This window comes from Malus domestica, chromosome 05 (genome assembly GCF_042453785.1).
Source record: "Malus domestica chromosome 05, GDT2T_hap1".
NCBI lineage: Eukaryota > Viridiplantae > Streptophyta > Magnoliopsida > Rosales > Rosaceae > Malus > Malus domestica.
Genome location: NC_091665.1, coordinates 6882118 through 6908674, shown reverse-complemented (window position 1 = coordinate 6908674; position 26557 = coordinate 6882118). Strand labels below are relative to the sequence as shown.

The following is a 26557-nucleotide window of genomic DNA, read 5'->3' as shown; positions in this document are numbered from 1 at the left end:
CCAAAGGGCAATGGAGGATATAAGCAGAAATTTAATAGGTCACGATCTGGAAATAATTGGCAGCAGTGGTTAGGAAATACATCCAATCGGTTTGAGCCTATTCCTGAGTGTCAAATCTGCTCGAGAAAGGGTCATGTAGCAGTTACATGTCTTTTTAGGAAAGATAATAGTTCAACTGTACAAGAATGTCAAATATGTGGCAAACGGGGTCATATTGCCTTGAACTGTAGGCATCGGAACAACTATGCCTATCAAGGAGCTCAGCCATCTCCTTCCTTATCTGCCAATTTTGCATATCAAGGTTTTCCTATGTCCTCTCATGCTATTGATATGGGAATGATCACTACTCCATCACAGTTTGTCAACAATAACCAATCCTCTCAGTTTGTGAATGTTAATCAGCCTCCTTCATTCATTTCTCAACATGTGCCATCTTCTTTTAATGGTTTTCCAGCTATGAATGCTCAAGCTTCTGCAGCCATTTCAAATGGAGAATCGTGGATTCTTGATACTGGTGCCTCTTATCACATGACCCTAGATTTAACAGTTCTTGCTCACTCTACACCATATGAAGGCACTGAGAAGATAATAGTTGGTAATGGTGAAGGTTTGGATGTACAAAATATTGGTCATGGCACTCTGCAAACTCCATCTCATATTTTGTCTCTTAAGAGTGTTTTACATGTGCCGATGCTAACTGTTAATCTTTTGTCTGTTAAGAAACTATGTAAAGACAATCACAGTTGGTTCATATGTGATGACATTCAATTTTTCGTGCAGGACAAGGCAACATGGGTAATCCTCCACCACAGAAAGAGTAGTAATAATGAGTTGTTCAGAGTACCTGTGCATATTTTTCCAACACTGTTGAATAAAGGTGCAATTCCTTATGCTTATTTGGGACATACAGTGCAATCTTCTTTGTGGCATTAGAGATGTGGACACCCTTCAAATGCAATCTTATCAGCTATGCTTAGAAATTCAAATATAGCTTGTTCTTCTGATGACATTAGTAAAGTTTGTTCACATTGTCTTGAGGGAAAAATGAGTAGACTTAAAATGTTACAATCTGATGGTGGTGGAGAGTTTCTCAACAATGCATTTAAGGAATATTTGGCTACACATGGTATTTTACATCATATTTCATGTCCATACACACCCCAGCAGAATGGTCTAGCTGAGAGGAAGCATAGACACCTAATTGAGACAGCAATTACATTGTTATCTGATAGGATTTTTACTATTCATGTGAACGAGATAAAAACACCTATTATACTTGCAAGAATCACAAGGTTGTTGTAGTATAAACGGATCTCGCAAGGTCGTTCTCCACTTGGATTATTAAATAATTCGAAACTAACCAAACTTCAATTAATTATTGTAAAATAGAAATTGAGGTGATTGATTTTATATCCTAATTAAAATAAAAACAAAATTAATGAATTAAAGTAAACAATCTGTAATATTAGAACTAGAGAGAAAAGAACAATTTTGAGAGAATCAAATTAAGAAAATACTAGGGTTCCACCATCACCTAGCAATCCTATGAACTTTTACCAATTACTTATGATCTACACATGCCACTTTGAAGGTTAGATTTTCCTAATTCATATTCTACTTGGAACCTCCAACATAGAATGTATATCTAACATGCAACCCGTCCGGACGTTCGGATCAAATCTGAACATGAAAGACTCATTATGCTTTATGAAAATCCCTTGAAAAACCATGCAATCCTTAAGACGTGATATTCATCCTAAGTGAAATTACAATTATTAATCACAAGAAGCCAGCGTCAATTTCAGGGAACCTTCTGACCAAAATTGCATCAAATTACTTTTCTAAAAATCCTAATGGTGATCAGGCATTAAAACAATTAGATAGTTTTTATCCCGGTGATTAACAATTCAAAGTACGCATGCAATCAATCATAAGCAATTAAATAAAAATCACATATTCATGCTAAGGCTTAAGGTTTCGCCCTAGCAAAAAAATTAGTTCCGCATATTCATAATTGAAGTCATAGAAAATATCTTCAAGAAAAGGATTGAAAGCACCTTCAAGTAAAAAGTCTCCAAAACCCTAACAATTCTCTCTGTCTCCAAAATTGCATAAAGAAAAGCGTCCCTAAAACTGTAGACGGCTAAGCAATATATTTGCCAAGCGACCTCCCAAACCCTAGGAAACATAACCTTAAATTAAATGATAAAATTCGTCTAAAATCTGAACAGCCACGTTTTGACCCATAAGCTGCTCCAAAACTGGCCCAATATAGTTGGATTTAATGTTTGGAATATTCTGAACACTTTTCCAAAAGGCCACGAATCCATCTGAGGTCATCTTGGGCTCCAAAAACGCAATTTAAGCCCAAAAACGTCATTTTCCAGCACTGCGCACTGCTTCTTTATTTCATCGTCAGAAAATAACCACTTGGTGGAAAAATCCCAATTTTTGATGCGATCAAGCTAAGTGACTCACGAACGTCCTCCAACTGGAATTACTCCAAAATTCATCCATTTGATCCTGCTTTGCTCCAGAGGATGTCGAAAGTCCTATATTGAAAATACAATTCAAAGTATCAAAATTCTTCCAATATATTAACCAAAATATACTAAGATTAGGGTAAAATACATAATATAAAATCTACTCATCAAATACCCCCAAACTTAGCTTTTTGCTTGTCCTCAAGCAAAAAAAGACTCAAACAAAAATAAAAACTTAACAAACTAGACAACTAGTTAAAATTAACTGACAAAAATTTTCACCTTCAAAGTTGCAATCCATAGCAAATTTTAAAAACTAGAACATTTTTCCAAAAGTTCCAACCAATCCCACCACAGAGTCTAAGCCATTTAGAATCAATTAGAAAAGAATTCACAAACTTCCTTTGTGTAAAGTGAACCACATAGTTAAGGAGACTCCACTAAAACCCTTACCTCTCGTCACTCTTTATTTCACTTACTAACTTTAAATATAACTATTTTTAATTTTTTTTCTTTTCAAATTTTTATTTTTTATTTTTTAATTGTAATAGTAGTGGTCGTGCAATGTCGGTTTACTTAAGCTTTCGATCCAACCCATGTAGTGAGCTTTAGGTCAATAACTCCCAAACCACTAGGGCTTTAAGGCACTAGGTATATAACACCCCTAAGGACTTATTAACCCGAGCTGAAAAGGCTACGAAACCAACTAACCACCCTGCCCCATGCCAAAACTTTACCGTTTGACGCAAGAATCACTGCTGATTAGGCAAGACTGGCCCGGTTACTAGGCAAAACCTCGGGTGAGACAATTATTACTTTATTCACAATAATAACTGACTTTACTTAAAACAAAAATTAAAAATAACTTAAACTAAAAGCAAGTGTTTCAATCTCACTCCCCACAAACCATGTTGGTGTGATGTGCAAAGTTCAAAGTATAATTCATGAATTAGTGTCTAAGCAACGATAAATAGCAAAGACTCTAATATGAGATTAATCTTCACCATGTCCATTTGTTTTAATGTTTAAAATAATCTATGGATATTAACTTAATAAGAATGAAAATTTTTAACTGACACAAAAAATAAAAAAAACTAAAATTTACTTTCCCACCCCCAAACTTATTTCACACTTTGTCCTCAAGGTGTGGAAACAAAAAGAAAACTAAAAAAAAATAAAAACACAACACAAAAACTGGGACACTAAAAAAAAATTGGACAAGACTATAAAAAGAAAAGAAAATGAAAGAAACTAGAAAACAAAATGTAAAGAAAGGAATGCAAAAGATCATGGCGTGACAAGGAACATAATAATAAAGAACATTAAAAAAAAAATAAATAAATAAATAAATAAATTAGACAAGAAAGCACCTTGGATTCCCGTGAGAATGGCATGCAGCTGGCGCAATTTTTTTTTTTTTAAATGTCAGTCATGCGCCCTCTTGATGGAGATATGACCAAAGCCATGTGCACCGCAGGCGTGCACCAAAAATTGAAAACTTTGGATTCCCTTTTTGAAAGGCATGCAGCTGGCATGCAATTTGAAAGGGATTCCTACAAATATTGGGTCCCGAGCCGAACGGCTCTTCTTTGCCTTTAATGCAAACCGAGTCCCGTGAACAGACATGGGAATACGCCAGCTTTGTACACGTGGCATGCATCACGGCAATGAGCTACTTAAGATTCCAAAGGAACGGTTAAGATCAACCTTACTTTTCTGAAAGCTTTGTAAACCCCAAGTCTCTCGCATTTCAATAGAGACTGAAAGAAGTCTTTCATTTCTCTCGGCCCCCATTTCATCTCTCTACTCTCTTTCTCTTTTCTCTCAGACCCGTTCCTCTCAAAAATGAAAAGAGGGGTCCGTCTCTCTCTCAATTTCCTCTCAGACCCCATCCATGGTGGAGCGACACAGGCATGTCTGATTCCTCTATAATAGTGCTCTGGTTCGCAACAATGATACCCAAACGGGCATATCTAAAATAGTTCGTCCAAAAATCCTCCCTCTGCAGGTAAAAACTAAGCCATGCCATTTCTCATTTTGTTCGTTCGAATGTAAAGATGTAGCTCCATTTCTGCTAACTTCATCACCAAGAGTAAAATGAAAATGTCTGTGACTGATGTATTTGATTGTTCTGTGTATGTCTCAGTTTCCTCGCAGATTGATGCATCCGTAGCCTTCCATAACCCAACAACAACACAACTTCGTGAGTACCCCGCCGTGGTGGAAAATCGGAAAAACGGAAACCCAAAGGTAAAATCATCCTCCAATCTTGTGGTTTCATTGTCCAATTTATTTGTTTGAAAGAACGGGAACAAACCCTAACACATGCATGTGGTTTTATCGGTGTGAGGACCCCTAATGGTTTCAAATCCGAGACAACAACACAAGAACACACCCTGAGTCGCCAGCTCAGCTCAACCAAGGATCTGCAAATGTTGAGGTAAAACCCGTAACCCTTTTGATGGATGGACGATGATCTGATATTTGAATAATAAAACCACTACTGGGACTGAAAAATGACACTCAAATCCAGCGTATAACCGAGAGAAAACAAGCTTAAGCTGCCGGTCTAATGGTCCCAGAACGCAAAATAAACGGCAAATGTCTCGGCCGCTGCAAATCATGAAGGTAAAGATCTTGTTCTTTTGCAGTCGATAAACTCAACATTTACATGTTCAACGATAGTTCCTTATAATGCCATAGTTAACCTGTATGTACTCATATTTTTGCTCTTTATGTAGGGGTATATGGATCCATGATAGAGCCAAGGAAATAGAAGTAAACACACAAGCTCAACCGATGAAAACAACACAGGCCGCATGACCCAAATCGGTGCATCTGGGAGGTAAAATTCGAATCCCTGCAAGTGTAGTTGTTGTAGAGCTGGTAAAACTAGCTGTACTCAGTTCTGTGGTGTATGGATCTGTGATTTAATTATGCTTCCTCCATGCATCGCAAAACTGAGCTGCAAAAAATTAACTGCTCTAAATTCTGTATCTGTGCTGGATCTGCAACAATCTCCCCCAAACTTGCATCTGTGAATGACTTTTTATGTTGATTGCTTTAAATTTCCAGCATAGTGTACATGTGGTTGATGTGAATGTTAGACTTGCTGCTGGGTGCAAGATTCCAGCATAGGACGCGCTTTATTTTCTACGTTCGCAACCTACAATTAATCCAATATGCGTTAAAAAAATGAAAATAAAATCAAATAAACTGGGTAAATAAAATCAACCTGCAATTTTCCATTTTTTTTATGAATTTTTCGTTTATTTTATTTTATTATTATTATTTTTTTTTATTATATATATATATATATATATATATATATATATATATACTTTCTTGTGTTTTTGTTAGTGAAAATCAAACGAAAATTAAAATGAGGAAAGAGTTTAGAAAAATTAGGTTGCCTCCCAATTAGCGCTTTATTTTAAGTCTGTAGCTAGACGTTGCAGAAGTCCGGTGGCTAGCTCACTGGTGTCTTCAAAGTCAAAGACTCGTATGCAGTATCAAAGGGTGACTCTACGTATGGTTTCAGCCTGTGACCATTCACCTTGAATGTGTTGCCTTGAGCCTCATTAGATATTTCAATTGCCCCATGAGGAAAGATTTTAGTAACCAAATATGGCACAGTCCAGCGAGATTTCAATTTCCTTGGAAACAACTTTAGCCTTGAACTGAATAGCAACATCTTTTGCCCTGGCTGGAATTCTTTCCGTAAAATTTGACTATCATGAAACGCCTTAGTTCTTTCCTTGTAAATGCGAGAACTTTCATAAGCAGCTTGACGAATTTCCTCCAGCTCATTGAGCTGCAATTTACGTTGCTCCCCAGCTGAGTCATACCAAAAATTTAACTCTTTAATTGCCCAGTAAGCCTTATGTTCAAGCTCCATATGTAGATGACATGCTTTCCCATACACGAGTCGAAATGGTGACATCCCAATAGGAGTCTTGTAAGCTGTCCTGTAGGCCCACAATGCATCATTTAATTTTAAACTCCAATCTTTACGTGTTGAACCAACTGTTTTCTCCAAAATGCGTTTTAATTCTCTGTTTGAAACTTCCACTTGACCAGATGTCTGTGGATGATAAGGTGTAGCCACACGATGATTAATCCCATATTTTGCCAACAAATTAGCAAACGGTATATTAATAAAATGCTTCCCCCCATCACTAAGAATAACGCGTGGAATTCCAAAACGCGGAAATATAACCCCTTGGAGGAACTTCAGGACCACTGATCCTTGATTAGTTGGTGCTGCAATGGCCTCGACCCACTTAGAAACATATTCCACAGCAACTAAAATATAGTGGTTTCCATGAGATGATGGAAATGGTCCCATGAAATCAATACCCCAAACATCAAATAATTCAACAATTAAAATACTTTGCTGGGGCATCTCATTTCTTTTGGACTGGTTGCCGACTCTTTGACATGGATCGCAAGCTTTGCACCAATTATGTGCATCTTTAAAAAGTGTTGGCCAAAATAACCCACTCTGCAAAATTTTCTTTGCTGTTATTTTCTGGCCAAAATGTCCCCCGCAAGCAAACTGATGAGCAAACTTTAAAACATTTTCCTGTTCGGCTTCAGGAATACACCTGCGAATAATCTGGTCTGGGCAATACTTAAATAGGTATGGCTCATCCCAGAAATAATGCTTGACATCAGATAAAAACTTCTTTTTTTGTTGCAACATTAAATCTGGATGCACTACACCTTTAACCAAATAATTAACAATATCAGCAAACCATGGTTTACGGAATTGGACTGCAAATAGCTGTTCATCTGGAAAACTCTCCCTCAGTGGTAGGGAATCCCCTTTTGAAGCTGTGGGAATAATTAATCTAGATAAATGGTCAGCCACCACATTTTCACTACCCTTTTTATCTTTGATTTCTAAGTCAAACTCTTGCAATAAAAGAATCTAACGTATCAATCGAGGCTTAGCATCTTTTTTAGACAACAAATATTTCAAAGTTGCATGATCTGTATAAACAATCACTTTAGCCCCAACAAAATACGAACGAAATTTTTCCAATGCAAAAACAACTGCCAACAATTCCTTCTATGTGGTAGCATAGTTTAGTTGTGCATCATTGAGGGTTCGACTAGCATAATAAATAACTTGGGGAAGTTTGTCTTTCCGCTGTACAAGAACTGCTCCCACTGCATAATCTGATGGTCACACATCAATTCAAAAGGTAGGCTCCAATTAGGAGCTGCAATAATGGGTGCTGTAGTGAGGAGTGTCTTTAACTTCTTGAAGGCCTCCAAACAAGCCTCGTCAAAAACAAAAGGTGCATCCTTAGCCAATAAATTACACAATGGTCGGCTAATCTTGGAGAAATCCTTGATGAACCGTCTATAAAACCCGGCATGGCCAAGAAAAGATCGAACACTCTTAACAGTTGTTGGGGGTGGCAACTTCTCAATTGCATCAATTTTAGCCTTATCAACTTGAATACCCCTGTTAGAAATCAGGTGGCCTAGGACAATTCCCTGCTTAACCATGAAATGACACTTTTCCCAATTTAAAACCAGGTTGGTCTTGATGCATCTTTCAAGAACTAGAGATAAATTCTGCAAACATTGGTCAAAAGAATCTCCAAAAACAGAAAAGTCATCCATAAATACCTCAACTACATATTCAACTAACCCGGTAAATATGCTCATCATGCAACGCTGAAACGTGGCAGGCGCATTGCACAAACCAAAAGGCATTCTTCTATATGCAAAAGTCCCAAAAGGACAAGTAAAGGTTGTCTTTTCTTGATCCTCAAGGGCAACTAGAATCTGGTTGTACCCTGAATAGCCATCCAAGAAACAATAGAAAGCACGACCAGCCAATCTTTCCAACATTTGATCAATGAATGGCAATGGAAAATGATATTTTCTAGTACCAGCATTCATCTTTCTATAATCAACACACATACTCCACCCTATAGTCAAACGAGTAGGCACTAGTTCATTATTATCATTCTTCACAACTGTAATACCAGAACGCTTTGGCACCACTTGAGTTGTACTAATCCACTTACTATTTGAAATAGGATAGATCATCCCAGCATCTAAAAGCTTCATAACCTCATTACGAACAACTTCTTTCATAATTGGATTCAAACGACATTGAGCGTCAATGGCAGGTTTTACCCCATCCTCCATCAAAATTTTGTGCATACAAATTGTAAGGCTGATCCCTTTAATGTCATCTATAGTCCAGCCAATTGCATCTTGATGACTTCTTAAAATGCACAACAATTTATCTTCTTCTGTTGATCATAAATCAGCAGCTATAATAACTGGCAACGAAGAATCCGCACCCAAATAAGCATATTTCAAGTGTTCTGGAAGCACCTTTAACTCCAGTTTAGGTGGCTGTACCTTAGAAGGCTGCAACAGCTTTTTGGGTTCCCCCAAACTCTAAAAAACATGCCTCCAACGTGGGGGTTGAAAAGGAACACTTTCCAAAGCTGAAACATTCTCAAAAACCTCTTCATCTTCTGTATTTTTATTCTCAAACCCATTACACACATTTAACAATGGATCAGATGTCAAACGTGGCATAATTTTAGCATGTAATAATCTATCAAGCACATCAACACGCATACAATCATGCACATCACCTGGCCTTTTAGTAGCTTCAAATAAACTGAACACAACAGATTGATCTTGTACTCTTAAGTGTAAGGGTTCCAGCCTCTACATCAATTAACGTTCTAGCTGTTGCCATGAAGGGACGTCCCAAAATAATCGATGTTTGCATATCTTCATCCATATCCAAAATTACAAAATCTGCAGGAAGGTAGAGATAATCCACTTTAATAATTAGGTCTTCAATAATACCCCTTGGATAAGCAACTGAACGGTCCGCTAGTTGTAGAATAATTGATGTAGGCTTGATTTCCCTTTGTCCCAGTCTCTGAAAAACAGAAAAATGCATTAAATTAATACTAGCACCTAAATCAATTAAAGCACGTTTAAAATGAGAATTTCCAATTGTGCATGAAATCGTAAAACTCCCTGGATCTTGTTTCTTCGGGGGTAACTTGTGAAGCAGAACAGCGCTGCACTGTTCTGTAAGAATCACTTTCTCAAAATCAACGAGCTTCTTTTTCTTTGTGCGAACATCCTTCAAAAACTTGGCATAAGACGAAATGTTCTTGATGGCATCAATTAACGACAGATTAATCTGAACCTTAGACAAAGTCTTCATAAAATCTGTCAATTGTTGATCTTTAACTTTAGGCTTCAACCGTTCGGGATAAGGCATAGGTGGCTCATAAACACGATCCATAACAATATTTTCACCATTTTCGGAACTGTTCAATGACTGTTCAGAATTTTTCAAATTGGCAGATTTTTCAATAGTTCCTGAATCTGTTTTTGGCTGCGAAGCCACCTGCGAATTTTGAATGCAATTTTCATCCCTGTTATCAAAACTTTTGACGGAACGTAGAACTCTAACTGCCTTGCAATCTGCACCTCCCCTGGGATTTGGTTCGATTTGGCTGGGAAATGTACCTGGTGCCCTTCCAGAACCCTGCAAAGCAATCTGCCCCATCTGTTTTTCCATGTTTTTCACTGTTGCCTGTAGATTTTGAATTTCTTGAGTGGTAGTATTTGCCAATTTTTGAATTGCAACCTCCCAAGCAGCCTTAGGTGTAGCAGGTTGTTGTACCTGCTGTTGGAATTGAGCCCTAGTGTGTTGTTCCTTGTCCCACCTTAGATTAAGATGATCTCTCCAACCTGGGTTGTAGAAATTAGAATACGGGTCATATCGGGGCCGCCGGAAATTGTTAAATGCATTAACTTGCTCTGCTGTAAATCTGAAGAAACATCTTTATGCGGACATTTTCTAATCAACTCTTTGAACCGCTCTCACGCCTCATGAAACTCTTCATTTGGTTTTTGGGCAAATGATAAAATCTGAGTTCTCATGTCAAGAGTCTTAGAAGCCATCTCCTTGCTTGATCTTTATGCGGATAATACTTGCTTAAAAATTTTTCATTGAGTTGGGCTCAAGTACTAATGCTTCCAGATGGGAGTGTGAAGAGCCATCTCCTTGCTTGATCTTTCAGAGTGTAATTAAATAAACGGAGCTTAATAGATTCGGCTGAAAATCCTCTCACCAAAATATTTTTGCACCCCATTAAAAATTCTTTAATGTGCATGTTAGGATCATCAGATGATAACCCATGAAACGTAGGTAGAATATTCAACATGTGCTGTTTTATTTCAAATGCAATCCCTTCCTCCACTCCCGGATAAGTAATGCAACTTGATATATTTGTGGTATGGGCAGTCAGTGAATCACCCAGGGGCAGGCCTGCCTCTAGAATTACAAATGCCATTTTATCCTTGTTGTGCAGGTCCCAGAATTTAAAGATTATAGAAAAATTCCCTGCAAAGGAGGAACTCTCTGCAAAGTTCGCTCCCTGCGTTTCCTCCTTAAATTCTGCTCAAGTTCTGGATCAAATGGAATCAATTTCTGAACTGTTGAACGGGTGCTGACCATGCATAGATTTATGAAATATGCACTGTTGTACTATTGTAATCTGTAAAAATAAAATAAAAACGAAAATTAAATTAATTTTTTTTATATGTATAAACAGCAATAACTAATTGAAAGATTATTTTAAATAATCCCCGGCAACGGTGTCATTTTCTTGATATGATTTTTACTATTCATGTGAACGAGATAAAAACACCTATTATACTTGCAAGAATCACAAAGTTGTTGTAGTATAAATGGATCTCGCAAGGTCATTCTCTACAGGGATTATTAAATAATTCGAAACTAACCAAACTTTAATTAATTATTGTAAAATAGAAATTGAGGTGATTGATTTTATATCCTAATTAAAATAAAAACGAAATTAATGAATTAAAGTAAACAATCTGCAATATTAGAACTAGAGAGAAATGAACAATTTTGAGAGAATCAAATTAAGAAAATACTAGGGTTCCACCATCACCTAGTAATCCTATGAACTTTTACCAATTACTTATGATCTACACATGCCACTTTGAAGGTTAGATTTTCCTAATTCATATTCTACTTGGAACCTCTAACATAGAATGTATATCTAACATGCAACTCGTCCGAACGTTCGGATCAAATCTAAACATGAAATACTCATTATGCTTTATGAAAATCCCTTGAAAAACCATGCAATCCTTAAGACGTAATATTCATCCTAAGTGAAATTACAATTATTAATCACAAGAAGCCAGCGTCAATTTCAGGGAACCTTCCGACCAAAATTGCATCAAATTACTTTTCTAAAAATCCTAATGGTGATAAGGCATTAAAATAATTAGATAGTTTTTATCCCGGTGATTAACAATTCAAAGTACGCATGCAATCAATCATAAGAAATTAAATAAAAATCACATATTCATGCTAAGGCTTAAGGTTTCGCCCTAGTAAAAGAAATTAGTTCCGCATATTCATAATTGAAATCATAGAAAATATCTTCAAGAAAAGGATTGAAAGCACCTTCAAGTAAAAAGTCTCCAAAACCCTAACAATTCTCTCTGTCTCCAAAATTGCATAAAGAAAAGCGTCCCTAAAACTGTAGATGGCTAAGCAATATATTTGCCAAGCGACCCCCAAACCCTAGGAAACATAACCCTAAATTAAATGATAAAATTCGTCTAAAATCTGAACAGCCACGTTTTGACCCATAAGCTGCTCCAAAACTGGCCCAATATAGCTGGATTTAATGTTTGGAATATTCTGAACACTTTTTCAGGAGGCCACGAACCCATCCGATGTCATCTTGGGCTCCAAAAACGCAATTTAAGCCCAAAAACGTCATTTTCCAGCACTGCGCACTGCTTCTTTATTTCATCGTCAGAAAATAACCACTTGGTGGAAAAATCCCAATTTTTGATGTGATCAAGCTAAATGACTCACGAACGTCCTCCAACTGGAATTACTCCAAAATTCGTCCATTTGATCCTGTTTTGCTCCAGAGGAAGTCGAAAGTCCTATATTGAAAATACAATTCAAAGTATCAAAATTCTTCCAATATATTAACCAAAATATACTAAGATTAGGGTAAAATACATAATATAAAATCTACTCATCATTATCTGTTGCTAAGTTACCTCATAAGTTTTGGTCTTATGCCTTAGCACATGCTGCTTTTCTGATTAATAGAATGTCTTGCAAGACTCTTCACATGGACTCCCCATTTGGAAAATTGTTTGGCAAGCAACCTGATCTAGTGAATTTGAAGATCTTTGGCTCTGCAATCTATCCTTACCTCAGACCATATAATACTAATAAATTGCAATCCAGATCCACTCAGTGTGTTTTCTTGGGATATCCACAAGGTTATAAAGGTGCTATCTGTTATAATTTGTCAACTGGGAAAGTTCTCATTTCTCGTCATGTTTATCATGATGAGACTGTGTTTCCTTACAAGAATGGTATTAATATAGCTGGTGGGACTACAACTTCTTCTGGTTCACATAGTCATGTGACACCTATTCTTGTTCAGCTATCAGTCCCAATGGCACATGGTGTTAATGCTAATGATCATCAAGATTTCCATAATAATTCAGCTTCACAACCCCTCAGCTCTACATCACGGCATCTCAGTTCTATTTCTTCTGGTTCTTCAGGATCTTTGGAAAATGCACAGGACTCTGCTTTACCTGCTACTCTTTCCAGCCCTACTTCTCTGTTGCCTGTCCTTCAATCACAACAGTTACAAGTGGAGTTACCTACCACAGAGAATGTGTCTGTATCACAAGGTATTCAAACCCGATTGAAAACAGGTGCAATTACCAGAAAGGACTACTCCGCTTTGACTGCTATATTTCCAGAAGTGGCATCCTTAACTCCTGCAGATGATGCTCATTTTTCAGGGGGTTTCACATTTATTGCTGATATTTTGGATGCTTCTGAACCATCAAATTTCAAACAAGCCTCTTCTATTCCTCAGTGGCAATCAGCAATGCAAGAAGAGTTTGATGCTCTTCAATCTCAAGGCACATGGACTCTTGTTCCTAATTCTTGTGATATGAATGTGATTGGCAGCAAGTAGGTGTATAAAATTAAAAGAAACAGTGATGGTTCTATATCACGATATAAAGCTCGGCTGGTGGCTCAAGGGTTTAACCAAGAAAATGGGTTGGATTATACAGAAACATTCAGTCCAGTTGTTCGACATACTACAGTGCGTTTAGTTTTAGCATTGGTTGCAACACATCATTGGGACCTTAGACAACTCGATGTGAAGAATGCATTTCTTCATGGAGAATTGCAGGAAGAAGTCTATATGAAGCAACCTCAAGGCTTTGTTCACCCTCAATTTCCTACACATGTTTGCAAATTGGTTAAGTCTCTTTATGGCTTAAAACAAGCTCCACGAGCCTGGAATGATAAATTTACTAGTTATCTGCAGGCCATTGGTTTTGACGCCTCTCTGTCAGATTCTAGTTTATTTGTTCGAAATGATGGAATTGATGTTGTCATTCAACTCCTCTACGTCGATGACATTATCATTACAAGTTCTTGATCACTCATATATTTCATGCATTTATACCATCCATTTCTAAAGTCTTTGTGATGTTTTTGTGTTAAAATTATGGCATTTTACTTTACTTTGTAATAATGTGCAGTTAATCAATTTCAAGCAAAAAGGTAGGAGCAGCGACAAGATATTGATCAAGATGTGGTTAGTCCTCCTACTGCAAAAACAGAAGGATAGAAAGAAAAGAAATACAAAATTAAAAGACAGGAGAGAGTGGGCAGATTGATAGCGGGAAAGGAGAAAGCACAGTAGAAAATAAAAGGAAGAAAGGAGTGGGAGAGACACGGAGAAAGGAAAGCAGTGGATGACAGATTGGCATAAAGAAAAACAGAAAAAACGAATAGGCAGTGGGAGAGAGAGACACGGACTGAGAACCAGGCGCAGCGAACCAGGCGCAGAGGAAGTCAGGAGCAGGAGAAGGCAGTGCACACGGAAAATTTCACATAGACTTGCGACGGGAGAAAAGAAACGGGTGTCTTCTTTCTTAGTTATTTATTTTCTGTTATGAATAATTTCTTATGTATCAAATTAATTATGTGTAACTAATTTATTATGCTAGAGTGAGGCCATGAGCCGCAACATGAATACATAGATTTATATTTCAATTGCTTAAGTGTTGTTACATGCTTGCTTTGATATTTTCAATCTCTAAATTAAACTATCTATGTGTCTTGATGATTGATCACCATTAGGATGCTTAAAAAAGTTATCGGATGCAATTTTGAACGAATGTCACGTTAAAATTGGTTGTGCTTCTTGTGATTGAGAATTATACTCTCCTAAGGTAAATATCATGCTCTTAGGGATTATATGGTTTAACAAAAGGATTTTCACCAAGATTAATGAATCACTCATGTTTATATTTAATCCAAATGTCATGGATAAGTTGCATGTAGTGGTATGCGTTTTAGCTTGAATGTCACAAGTAAAACATACACAAGGAAAATCCAACCTTTAAAGCATGTGTGTTTTCAATTATTTAAGCAATTGGAATAGCTACGTAGGAGTATTGTTGGTAAAGGTTGAACTCTAGCATATTGTCAATCTATTTTTCTTCAATCATTTATTTTATCTTAAATTTCCTTATTTACTTGTTTTGTTTAAGTTGAATCATTATCCTTATAAACCAATTCCCATTTTAGATATTTGTTTAAGTCACATCTAGTAATATTTAGTTTCGTCAAATTAGTGTAATTCTTAGAGTTAAATAAGTTAAATACACAAAAACTCGTAAATTGTTTATATCAGTCCCTGAGGAGATCGACCTTGCTTGAGCCATTCTATACTACAAACACTTGTTCTCTTGCAAGAATTTTCTATGGTTTAACCCTTTGTTTTACAAGTGGTAAATCGCTATCAAGAAATTGGCGCCGTTGCCGGGGACTGTGCCAACAGTTCCCAAGCTTTTGTGTTTATTTTTCTTATGCTTATGTTTATGTCTTATTTTTATTAATCATTAAAAAAAAAGTTACAGAATCCTCTTTGATTAAGCCCATTAATGGTGAATTTAACTTTGGTACCGTAATAATGCTGTATATTTGCGTTAGAAATCTGTTTATGTATCCCCTTCACAAATTTCTGTTCTCACGTATTATTAAATTAATTAAAAAAAACAGCAATTAATTTAGTTGAGTTTTGATCTTTGATTAAGTGTAGTGGATGTGTGGTGTGAGATTGTTGTCTTCGTTTAATTAACTAGTGGTTGCCAATTTGCATAAATTGTGTTTTTTTTAATTCATCTAGGTTTACTTACTTTCTTTTCTTTTTTGTTGTTTAATTAGTTTCTGTTAAGTTTTATTTTATTTTACTTTTATTTTTATTTTTATTTTTTATTTTTTATTTTTGGCTTAATATTTCTGTTGTTTGTTCAGGTGTAGTATATGGTGTTTGGAACAAGATCCAAGAATCAAGTGCTTATTCCTTACGACCCTGAACCAGAGAGAAGTGCAAGGAAGATAGCTAGAGAAAAATATTTAGCACAAGATTCCAAACTTGGTGATATTTTTCTTAAGGATTTGTTCCGTGATCCTACGAGCAGCAAATCTATTTTCCAACCTTTGACACCAGTTGCACACATGGCCCTAGCCTTACCTGCAGCAGGTCAACCTTTAAGGAATTCATTGGCGGCGAGAATCAATGTAGTGCCAAGGTGCATTATATATCCAGATGTGGAAGATGGGGCATCCTTTGAAATCAAACCTCACATCCTCAACATATTGCCATCCTTTCATGGGTTGCCAAACAGTGATCCCAACATGCATTTGGTTGATTTTATTGAGGCATGTGACAACACCATAATCAGAGGTTTCTCTTCTGAAGCTATCAAGTTACGTTTGTTCCCATTCTCTTTGAAGGACAAAGCCAAGGCGTGGCTGCATTTTCTGCCTGCCAATAGCATTACAACATGGACAGAATTGCAAGAAAATTTTCTCAATAAGTTTTTTCCTTCATCCAAGACTCTTGCACTCAAGAAAGAGATATTGGCTTTCGCTCAAAAGCCGAACGAGTCTTTCCATGAAGCTTGGGAACGGTATAATGAGATGTACACAAAATGTCCTCATGCTAGGTTTGATTCTAACCTTCAAATGAACATATTTTATGATGGTCTCAATGCCACCACCAAGAGTCACGTGAATGCATCTGCTGGAGGGTCATTAATGTCAAAATCAGCAAGGGAAGCATTTGAGTTATTTGATATGATGGCTTCTGAATCCCAACAATGGACAGAAGAACAAACACAAAAGAGGAGAGTTTTTGAGATTTCTCAGAGTTCTTCTAATGTTTCTGCTCAAATTGCTAAAATGGAAAAGAATTTTAATGCCAAATTTGCTGCCTTAATGCAGGTCTCTTCCATGCCCAATGCCCAAGAAGTGTGCATCAATTGTAGTGAGACAACTCATGACATCACTAAATGCCCCAACAAGGATAGCTACCCTGAGCTTGTGCAAGAGCATGTGAATATGGTGAATAATTTCATTAGACCCAGAAGTGACCCTTATTCAAATACATATAATCCTGGGTGGAAGAACCATCCCAATCTCAGTTGGGGCGGCAACCAACAGCCACGTCAATACCAACAGTCTTACCAATCAAGTAGTGAGACTAAGAAACCATCTCTTGAAGACTAAATGTCACAGCTAGCTCAACATATGTCTGCTCTCTCTAATACCACCAACAATTTTGTCCAATCCACACAAACTAGCATTCAGAATCTCACGGCATCAGTGGGGAATTTGGAGACTCAAGTTGGACAACTTGCTACCATGTTCAATGAAAGAGAGAAAGGAAAGTTCCCGAGCCAATCTGAGCAAAATCCAAGAGGGATGGAGCATTGCAAAGTAATACGGACATTGAAAAGTGGCAAGAGCTATGACAACAGAGAAGTGGTGCACCATGAAGCCAAAGTGGAAGAAGAAGAGCTTACTGAAAGTGCACCATTAGCTGCAAAGTCTCGATCAGAGGCTATTTCTGAAGTAGGTATTCCAGATCCTAGTGCAAGTGACAATGTGCAATCTCGACCCAACTTTAATGCAAACAAGGAAAAAGGTCTTGGTAGTTTATTTGCACCTTCTGACAAGCCACCATACAAGCCACCTTTGCCATTTCCACAAAGGCAGCAACAACGTTCCAAGGATCAACAATGCATTGAATTCATGAAGACGTTGGCTAAGGTTCAAATTAATTTGCCTCTATTAGATGCTATTAAACAAATCCCATCATATGCCAAATTTCTGAAGGAGCTATGTTCTAAAAAGAAAAAGTTCTTGGAATACGAGAAAGTGATTTTATCTGAGCAATGCAGTGTTGTCCTCTTACATAAGCTACCACCCAAGAAGAAAGATCCGGGGAGTTTCACTATCTCTTGTACTATTGGTAGTCTTGATTTTCATAAAGTATTGATTGATTTAGGAGCAAGTGTTAACCTTATGCCTTATTCTGTTTTTCAAAAATTAGGTGAAAGAGAACTCAAGCCCACATCTGTGAGTCTTCAATTGGCAGATAGGTCCGTGACATATCCTTTGGGTATTCTGGAAGATGTGATTATTAAAGTGGATAAATTCTATCTCCCAGCTGATTTCATTGTACTTGATATGGAGGAAGACAAGGAAGTGCCTCTCATTTTAGGCCGACCGTTCATGGCCACCGCCCGGACACTTATTGATGTGGAAGCAGGTACTTTAACCTTAAGAGTGCAAGGAGATTCAGTTGTATTCAAACTCTTTGAAGCTGTCAAGCGTCCTTTCAAACCTGAAGAGTGTTTTCATGTTGATGTTTTGGATGGGATTGTGCATGCAAACTTTGCCTCACGATCATCTAATGATGAGCTGTTAACTTGCCTCACCAATCATGATGCTACTTTATCTATGTCATCGCTGCATTGGATAGTGCACCAATTCATAATCCAAAGTGGCGACATGTTTATGAAAGCCTTGGAGTGCCTAAGCAGCCCATTCTTCCTTCAAGTGAGCAAGCTCCGAAGTTAGAACTCAAGCTACTGCCGAGCCACCTCAAGTATGCTCATCTCGGGGTGAATGAGACCTTGCCTATTATTATTGCTGCTGATCTTAATGACACGGAGGAAGACAAATTACTAAGAGTCCTTCGTAAGTATCAAGATGCTCTGGGGCGGACACTTGCTGACATAAAAGGCATTAGTCCAGCTTTGTGCATGCATAGAATTTTTATGGAAGCTGGGACTAAACCAACTGTTGAAGCTCAAAGACGTCTAAATCCAATCATGAAGGAAGTTGTAAGAGTTGAGGTGATGAAATTGCTTGATGCATGTATTATTTATCCAATCTCGGATAGTAAATGGGTGAGCCCGACTCAGGTGGTTCCAAAGAAAACTGGTATTACTGTGGTGAAGAATGATAACAACGAGCTTGTGCCTACAAGGATGACCACCAGATGGCGAATGTGTGTTGACTATAGAAAGCCCAATAACAGCACTAGAAATGATCATTTTCTGCTGCCATTCATTGATCAGATGCTCGAGAGACTAGCTGGTCATTCTTTCTATTGTTTCTTAGATGGTTATTCAGGGTACAACCAAATTCCAATTGCCCCTGAGGATCAAGAGAAGACAACGTTTACATGCCCTTTTGGTACATTTGCATACAGACGAATGCCATTTGGATTGTGTAATGCCCCTGCCACTTTCCAACGATGCATGATGAGTATTTTTTCTGGAATGGTTGAAAATATTGTCGAGGTTTTTATGGATGACTTTTCTGTTTTTGGTAATTCTTTTGATATATGTTTGGATAACTTATCTTTGGTTTTGGAAAGATGCAGGGAGACTAATCTTGTGTTAAATTGGGAGAAATGCCATTTTATGGTTAAGCATGGCATTGTGCTAGGACATTTAATTTCAAGCAAAGGAATAAAGGTCGACAAGGCAAAGATTGAGGTGATCGCCAAATTACCACCACCAACTTCTGTGAAGAATGTGAGATCTTTCTTGGGACATGCTGGTTTTTATCGAAGATTCATCAAGGATTTTTCCAAAATTAGTCGTCCTCTTTGTAATTTACTTGCTAAAGATGCTTGTTTTGATTTTAATGCAGATTGTCATGATGCTTTCAACAAATTGAAGGATCTTCTCACATCAGCCCCAATTATAACAGCTCCAGATTGGACCCTTCCTTTTGAGCTCATGTGTGATGCTTCCGATTACGCTGTGGGTGCTGTTCTTGGTCAGCGACGTGACAAGCTCCCCTATGTTATATATTATGCCAGCCGCACTTTGAATGATGCTCAGCTGAATTATGCCACCACAGAAAAAGAATTACTTGCAGTGGTATTTGCTCTTGAAAAGTTCGATCATACTTAGTTGGTGCTAAAGTCATTGTGTATTCTGATCATTCTGCTCTCAAGTACTTATTGTCTAAAAAAGAGGCCAAACCACGATTGCTTCGATGGGTCCTTCTCTTGCAAGAGTTTGATTTGGAGATTCTAGATAAAAAGGGACATGAGAATGTTGTGGCGGATCATCTCTCGAGATTAGTAAATGCAAGCACTGATGAGGCAGATTCATTGCCCCTGCAAGAGAGCTTTCCAGACGAGCAACTTCTAGCGGTTACTCATCAAGTACCATAGTATGCTGACATCGCAAATTATTTGGCATCTGGAGAAATACCATCAGAGTTCAGTTACCAACAAAGGAAGAAGTTCCTCTCCACTGTAAAACACTACTTTTGGGATGAGCTATACCTTTTCAAGCATTGCCAAGATCAAATCATTCGTCGGTGTGTCCCTTTTGAAGAACAAGAAAGCATTTTGAAGTTTGCTCACCACTATGCATGTGGTGGTCATTTTGGACCAAGAAGGACAGCGGCCAAGATCTTACAGAGTGGTTTCTTTTGGCCATCTTTATTCAAAGATGCATACCTATGCTGCCAGGCTTGTGATAAGTGTCAAAGAGTTGGAAATCTTTCTCAGAGAAATGAGATGCCCCAACAAAGTATTTTGGTGATTGAATTATTTGATGTTTGGGGCATAGACTTCATGGGACCTTTCCCTTCTTCACATGGCAATCTCTACATCTTGGTGGCGGTTGATTATGTCTCTAAGTGGGTGGAGGCAATAGCTTCTCCAACATGCAAAAGTTATGTGGTGTTCGGTTTCTTGCAGAATACTATTTTTCCCCGATTTGGAGTACGTCGTGCTATCATTAGTGACGAAGGTACGCATTTCTTAAACCGCACCATGGCTTCCCTTTGTGTCAAGTATCATATTCACCATCGCATAGCCACCCCATACCATCCACAGACATCTGGACAAGTTGAAGTATCTAATTGGGAGCTCAAGAGGATTCTTGAGAAAACTGTCAGTTCATCTCGAAAGGATTGGAGTTTAAAGCTTACTGATGCTTTGTGGGCATATAGGACAACTTATAAGACACCAATTGGGATGTCTCCTTTTCATTTGGTGTATGGGAAAGCTTGCCATCTACCTATGGAACTTGAGCACAAGGCATATTGGGCTATTAAGCACCTCAATTTTGACTACCAAGCAGCAGGAGAGAAGCGGAAGTTGCAGTTGAATGAACTGGAAGAAATAAGGAATGATGCTTATGAGAATGCAAAGATTTACAAGGATAAGACCAAGAAATTTCATGATGCTCACATCCTTCGTAAAGAGTTTCAACCAGGCCAGAAGGTTTTGCTTTTTAATTCAAGATTGAAACTATTCCCAGGAAAGCTCAAATCACGTTGGAATGGTCCATATCGTGTTGTACAGGTCCATCTTCATGGGGCTGTGGATATCCAAAACATGCAAACTGGTTTTGTCTTCAAAGTTAATGGACATCGCTTGAAGTTATACAAGGAGTCTCCATATGATCTTGCTAAGGATTCCATCACTTTGAAGGAACCTGTTATTTGAATCAAGCTGCCAACAGAATGTCTAGCTCTAGACAGTAACTAAAGCGCTTCTTGGGAGGCAACCCAAGCTTTCTATCTTTCATTTTTATTTTGAATAATTTTAAATGTTCTTGTTCTATTTTTCTCTTGTTTTCTGGTTTGTGTTTAAATACTACTTTTGTTCCTTTATGCAGGTAATGATTTTGAAATCTCTACCACAACTTCTTGCAAGATATTTTTTTCATTCATAAAAAAAAAAAAAGGGAAAGGAACATTGAGCAGATAAAGACAAGAATGAGCCTTCACAAAGGCTGTTTAGGAGGAGCTTCAGTAGTTGGCTGGGCCTCCGCAGTCGGCGGGGCCACAGAAGGAGGAGGCATCAAAGGTTGATCATTTAGAGCTTCACTACGCGGTACAGCCCCAGAAGACGAAGGCAAATGCTGTTGGAACAAACCCACAAACCGCTAATGATCAAGTAAAATCTAACCATCAAATTCCTGCATCTGGTCAATTTTCCTCTTCATGTTTGTGGCATAGCTGTGTGCGAGCTTGTGCAACTGTTTATTCTCATGCTTGAGCCCTCTAATCTCTTGTTTGAGACTCATCACTTCAGCCGCCAACGATTCAACTTGACGGGTTCGGGCAAAGAGGCGTTGGGCCATGTTGGACACGGAACCTGCACACTGCACACTGAGAGCCAGAGACTCCTTAACAGCCAATTCATCAGACCGTTTTGCAAGCAGTCTGTTATCTTTAGGAGTGACAAGGTTCCGGGCCACCACCGCAGCTGTCATGTCATTCTTCATCATCGAATCCCTAACGGTAAAGGGGCCAGTAGGGGATATGAAGGATGGGCGCCATATGTTGTCTGGAGAAGGAGAGGCTGCCTCTTCACCAAGGTTCAAGTCAAAACAACGGTCGGAAGGGCCATCCATTTTTCAGAGGTGTTAAGGAAAGCAGAGGTCTGACAAGTCAAGATCGTAGAAATGCAAAGAGGGAGTTTTTGAAGCCAGAAATTCAAGTGTGCTTTGAACGTCCTGCATACCTCTATAAAAATCAGCACGCGATGGGATTTCAGAGATCGAAGAGGCAATTCCAGATATCGAAGAGGCCAACTAAAAAAATCAAAGAGGCGCTAACTTTCTCAAAAGCTGAGCTTGCTCAGAAACCACGGCAAATCTTCTTTTCCAGATTTGTCCGCACTCGTCACATGCACCCTCTGCACTCGACGGAACTCAGATTTCGAAGAGGCAAGCTCAGAAATCGGAGAGGAATCTGCTTTATCCAGACGTGTCAACATCTGTCACATGCAGAGTCTGCTTTACGGAAATCACGGGCAATCTGTCGACGATTTCTGGTAAAGTAGAAAGCACGTGAAGTTTACTGTTCAAATCATCCAACGGTTGCCGACAAGAGTGAAAGAACAGTACCGGTTATTATTTCCTATAAATGTCGACCTTCACCCTCCATGGCAAGGCAAACATACATAACTTTCCATCATCTCCGAGAATGCCTTTCCACCACACCTTCTCGAGTCACTCAGTGTTCCTTATTCCTTGGGGTACCTCTGCAAACAACCCATCCAAAGTAAGAGTATCTCATATCATGCTTTCTCCCTATCCTTCTCCTTGTCTTTGTTTTACGAAAAGGAGAAAGAGAGCAATCAGCCAGCATTTGGTATTAATCTTCCGATCTGGAGCCAACTGCCTGGAACCCCTTCCTGATTGCTTACCTAGCCTTGCTCTCGAGTACTCATCTTCATCATCTTATGCTTCCGCTTCGTCTACCACATCTGCCTGGGGGACAGATAAGGGAAGTGAAAATGATACCTCGAAGCATGTGGAGACAATTCAGCTAGGGACAAGGAGAAAGAAAGCAAGAGGTGGGCACTTGGAAAGATTGAAGAAAGAAACAGACCAATACCTCTACCTCGTGCATGCCCGCTGTGCAGAAGAAACAAGCAGAGAAGAATGCAGACTGCACAATTCAGAGTTCCTTGGTTTCAAATCAGACTCCGAGATTCGCCTACACAAATTGGTGTGTTCTTTCCTTTTCTTTATGTCTTTATTTCATTTTATCTTTCTTTCCTTCCATTTTTATGTCTTATTGTTCAAAAATTCCTTTCATTATCATTGGGGACAATGCTATAATTAAGTTTGGGGGTGGAAATATATTTCGTTAGTTTATTTCTCTATTAAAAAAAATAATAATAAAAATTAAAATTAAAAAAAAATTTGCATTTTTATTGTTGTTTGTAGCTACTTCTAAATTCTATGATGAGATTTGTTTTTAATTTCCTTCTTACTTTCAAGAAAGTCTAAGTTCTTTTTGTTGTCTTTGTGTTAACTGTGATTTCCAGAAATCAGCTTGAAAAATAAATGTGCCTAGTCTTGTCAATGTGAAACTTGAGCATGATTTAGCATTTCATATGTGAATCATGTGAGATTATGTAAACCTTGTGAGTTTTTGAGCCTATACATGATTGAACCATTATGCATCAATCTCATTCTTTCTTGTGCGTATGATCTCACTGTACATGTATCTCTAGAACTTGCTTTATACTACTCGATTCATTAACCAATTCATGTATTAACTTGGAAGTGATATAGGCCATCTTTGGATTGTTTGAGCCTTTCATGCCTACCTTATATGCTATGTTTATCCGTAGTAGCTCATTGAGCCTTTAACTAAGCCATTTCTTTGTTAGCCACATCTCTTTACCTTGCTCCAATATTGGAGTTGAGCCCATACACAAAAATCGATTCCTTATTGTTTTGAGAAAGTATTACATGGGTTGTGCTTTTAGGGGTTTCATTTATGTAGAAAGATGGATGGAGCATGTGTATTATAACGAAATGTGAATTTGATGGGTGATGTAGCTTTTGCAGATTTGTTTCTCTCATGAAAAAAAAAAAAAAGAGAAAAGAGAAGAAGAAAAAAAAATATATATATATATATATATATATATATATATGAAAATTGGAGAGTGTTGATTTGTTGAAAATGTGTCGGTAGAGTATAAATTTCATTTTAAAGTTAAATTTGGGGAGTAACAGGTGCTCGAGGTTTTATTATTTTGCTTTCAATTTGAAGTGGTGTGATATTGAGGTGTTGGAAAACTACCAAAGTGTACTTTCTCAAAATTTTTTATTTCCATATCATTTCTTTCATTACCTTTAGCCCCATTACAACCGTAATAAAGTCCTATTGATCCAAGGTATTACTTAAATATTGATAAGCGAGTTAGGTGGACAAGCAAGCATATGGCGGCATGTACAATGAGATCACTTGAGTGAAACACATTAACCAAAACTTATGAGTGAATGAGCGTATGTCTTGTGAGAATCTCACATGTTTGCATATGATGATTTAAAGGAGCTTGGAATTGCATTGACATGACTAGCTCACACATGGCTTTTCAACGTTTTGTTTGAAGGAAATTTGGTTAATTATTGGATGATGTTTTGAGCTTTTGATTAGTTCTTGGTTGTTTGTATCATGATTAGCACTTATCTATGAAATCGAATTTGAGAAGTTGGCTACTAAGTTGTTGAGTCTAGTTTTAGTTAAGTGGTTTTGTTTTGTTTTGCTAGAGGACGAGCAAAAATGCAAGTTTGGGGGTATTTGATCACTCGTATATTTCATGCATTTATACCATCCATTTCTAAAGTCTTTGTGATGTTTTTGTGTTAAAATTATGGCATTTTACTTTACTTTGTAATAATGTGCAGTTAATCAATTTCAAGCAAAAAGGTAGGAGCAGCGACAAGATATTGATCAAGATGTGGTTAGTCCTCCTACTGCAAAAACAGAAGGATAGAAAGAAAAGAAATACAAAATTAAAAGACAGGAGAGAGTGGGCAGATTGACAGCGGGAAAGGAGAGAGCACAACAGAAAATAAAAGGAAGAAAGGAGTGGGAGAGACACGGAGAAAGGAAAGCAGTGGAGGACAGATTGGCATAAAGAAAAACAGAAAAAACGAATAGGCAGTGGGAGAGAGAGACACGGACTGAGAACCAGGCGCAACGAACCAAGCGCAGAGGAAAGAGGAAGTCAGGAGCAGGAGAAGGCAGTGCACACGGAAAATTTCACATAGACTTGCGACGGGAGAAAAGAAACGGGTGTCTTCTTTCTTAGTTATTTATTTTCTGTTATGAATAATTTCTTATGTATCAAATTAATTATGTGTAACTAATTTATTATGCTAGAGTGAGGCCATGAGCCGCAACATGAATACGTAGATTTATATTTCAATTGCTTAAGTGTTGTTACATGCTTGCTTTGATATTTTCAATCTCTAAATTAAACTATCTATGTGTCTTGATGATTGATCACCATTAGGATGCTTAGAAAAGTTATCGGATGCAATTTTGAACAAATGTCACGTTAAAATTAGTTGTGCTTCTTGTGATTGAGAATTATACTCTCCTAAGGTAAATATCATGCTCTTAGGGATTATATGGTTTAACAAAAGGATTTTCACCAAGATTAATGAATCACTCATGTTTATATTTAATCCAAATGTCATGGATAAGTTGCATGTAGTGGTATGCGTTTTAGCTTGAATGTCACAAGTAAAACATACACAAGGAAAATCCAACCTTCAAAGCATGTGTGTTTTCAATTATTTAAGCAATTGGAATAGCTACGTAGGAGTGTTGTTGGTAAAGGTTGAACTCTAGCATATTGTCAATCTATTTTTCTTCAATCATTTATTTTATCTTAAATTTCCTTATTTACTTGTTTTGTTTAAGTTGAATCATTATCCTTATAAACCAATTCCCATTTTAGATATTTGTTTAAGTCACATCTAGTAATATTTAGTTTCGTCAAATTAGTGTAATTCTTAGAGTTAAATAAGTTAAATACACAAAAACTCGTAAATTGTTTATATCAGTCCCTGAGGAGATCGACCTTGCTTGAGCCATTCTATACTACAAACACTTGTTCTCTTGCAAGAATTTTCTATAGTTTAACCCTTTGTTTTACAAGTTGTAAAATCGCTATCAGTTCTAATTCTTAACTGATTCAATCTGTGATCACATCTCTCAATGCAGTATTTGATCTTAAGGATATTGGGCGATTGGCTTATTTCCTCGGGCTTCAAATTACATATAGATCTAATGGGGACTTGTTTATTAATCAAGCCAAGTA

At 37.6% G+C, this 26557-nt stretch overlaps 1 protein-coding gene, 1 long non-coding RNA gene and 2 other non-coding genes across 6 annotated transcripts; 3 read left to right on the top strand and 1 right to left on the bottom strand.

The window, feature by feature from the left end:
• Positions 1–4074: 4074 nt before the first annotated feature.
• On the top strand, positions 4075–14674 carry LOC103455987 (uncharacterized). 3 transcript variants are annotated; one of them, XR_003773060.2, is made up of 5 exons: positions 4075–4491; positions 4630–4923; positions 5017–5111; positions 5225–5328; positions 10862–11145. It is a non-coding gene; the product is annotated as an uncharacterized lncRNA (long non-coding RNA). The 3 variants fall into 3 exon arrangements; XR_003773061.2 differs by lacking the exon at positions 10862–11145 and adding an exon at positions 14127–14674 and having other exon boundaries at positions 4188–4491; XR_011581186.1 differs by having other exon boundaries at positions 4188–4491; positions 10817–11145.
• LOC114825295 (small nucleolar RNA R71) lies at positions 10327–10432 on the top strand. Its single transcript, XR_003773937.1, has one exon. It is a non-coding gene; the product is annotated as a small nucleolar RNA R71 (small nucleolar RNA).
• A 1244-nt stretch (positions 14675–15918) lies between the features above and the next one.
• On the top strand, positions 15919–17166 carry LOC114825061 (uncharacterized). Its single transcript, XM_029103393.1, has one exon. It carries the CDS (start codon positions 15919–15921, stop codon positions 17164–17166), a length of 1248 nt encoding a protein of 415 aa, XP_028959226.1.
• LOC114825302 (small nucleolar RNA R71) lies at positions 16501–16608 on the bottom strand. The gene has a single exon (XR_003773944.1). It is a non-coding gene; the product is annotated as a small nucleolar RNA R71 (small nucleolar RNA).
• Positions 17167–26557: the final 9391 nt, after the last annotated feature.

Excerpts from the sequence above, each read along its gene's own strand:
- LOC114825061 (XM_029103393.1), top strand. The coding sequence starts at position 15,919 with ATGGTGTTTGGAACAAGATCCAAGAATCAAGTGCTTATTCCTTACGAC.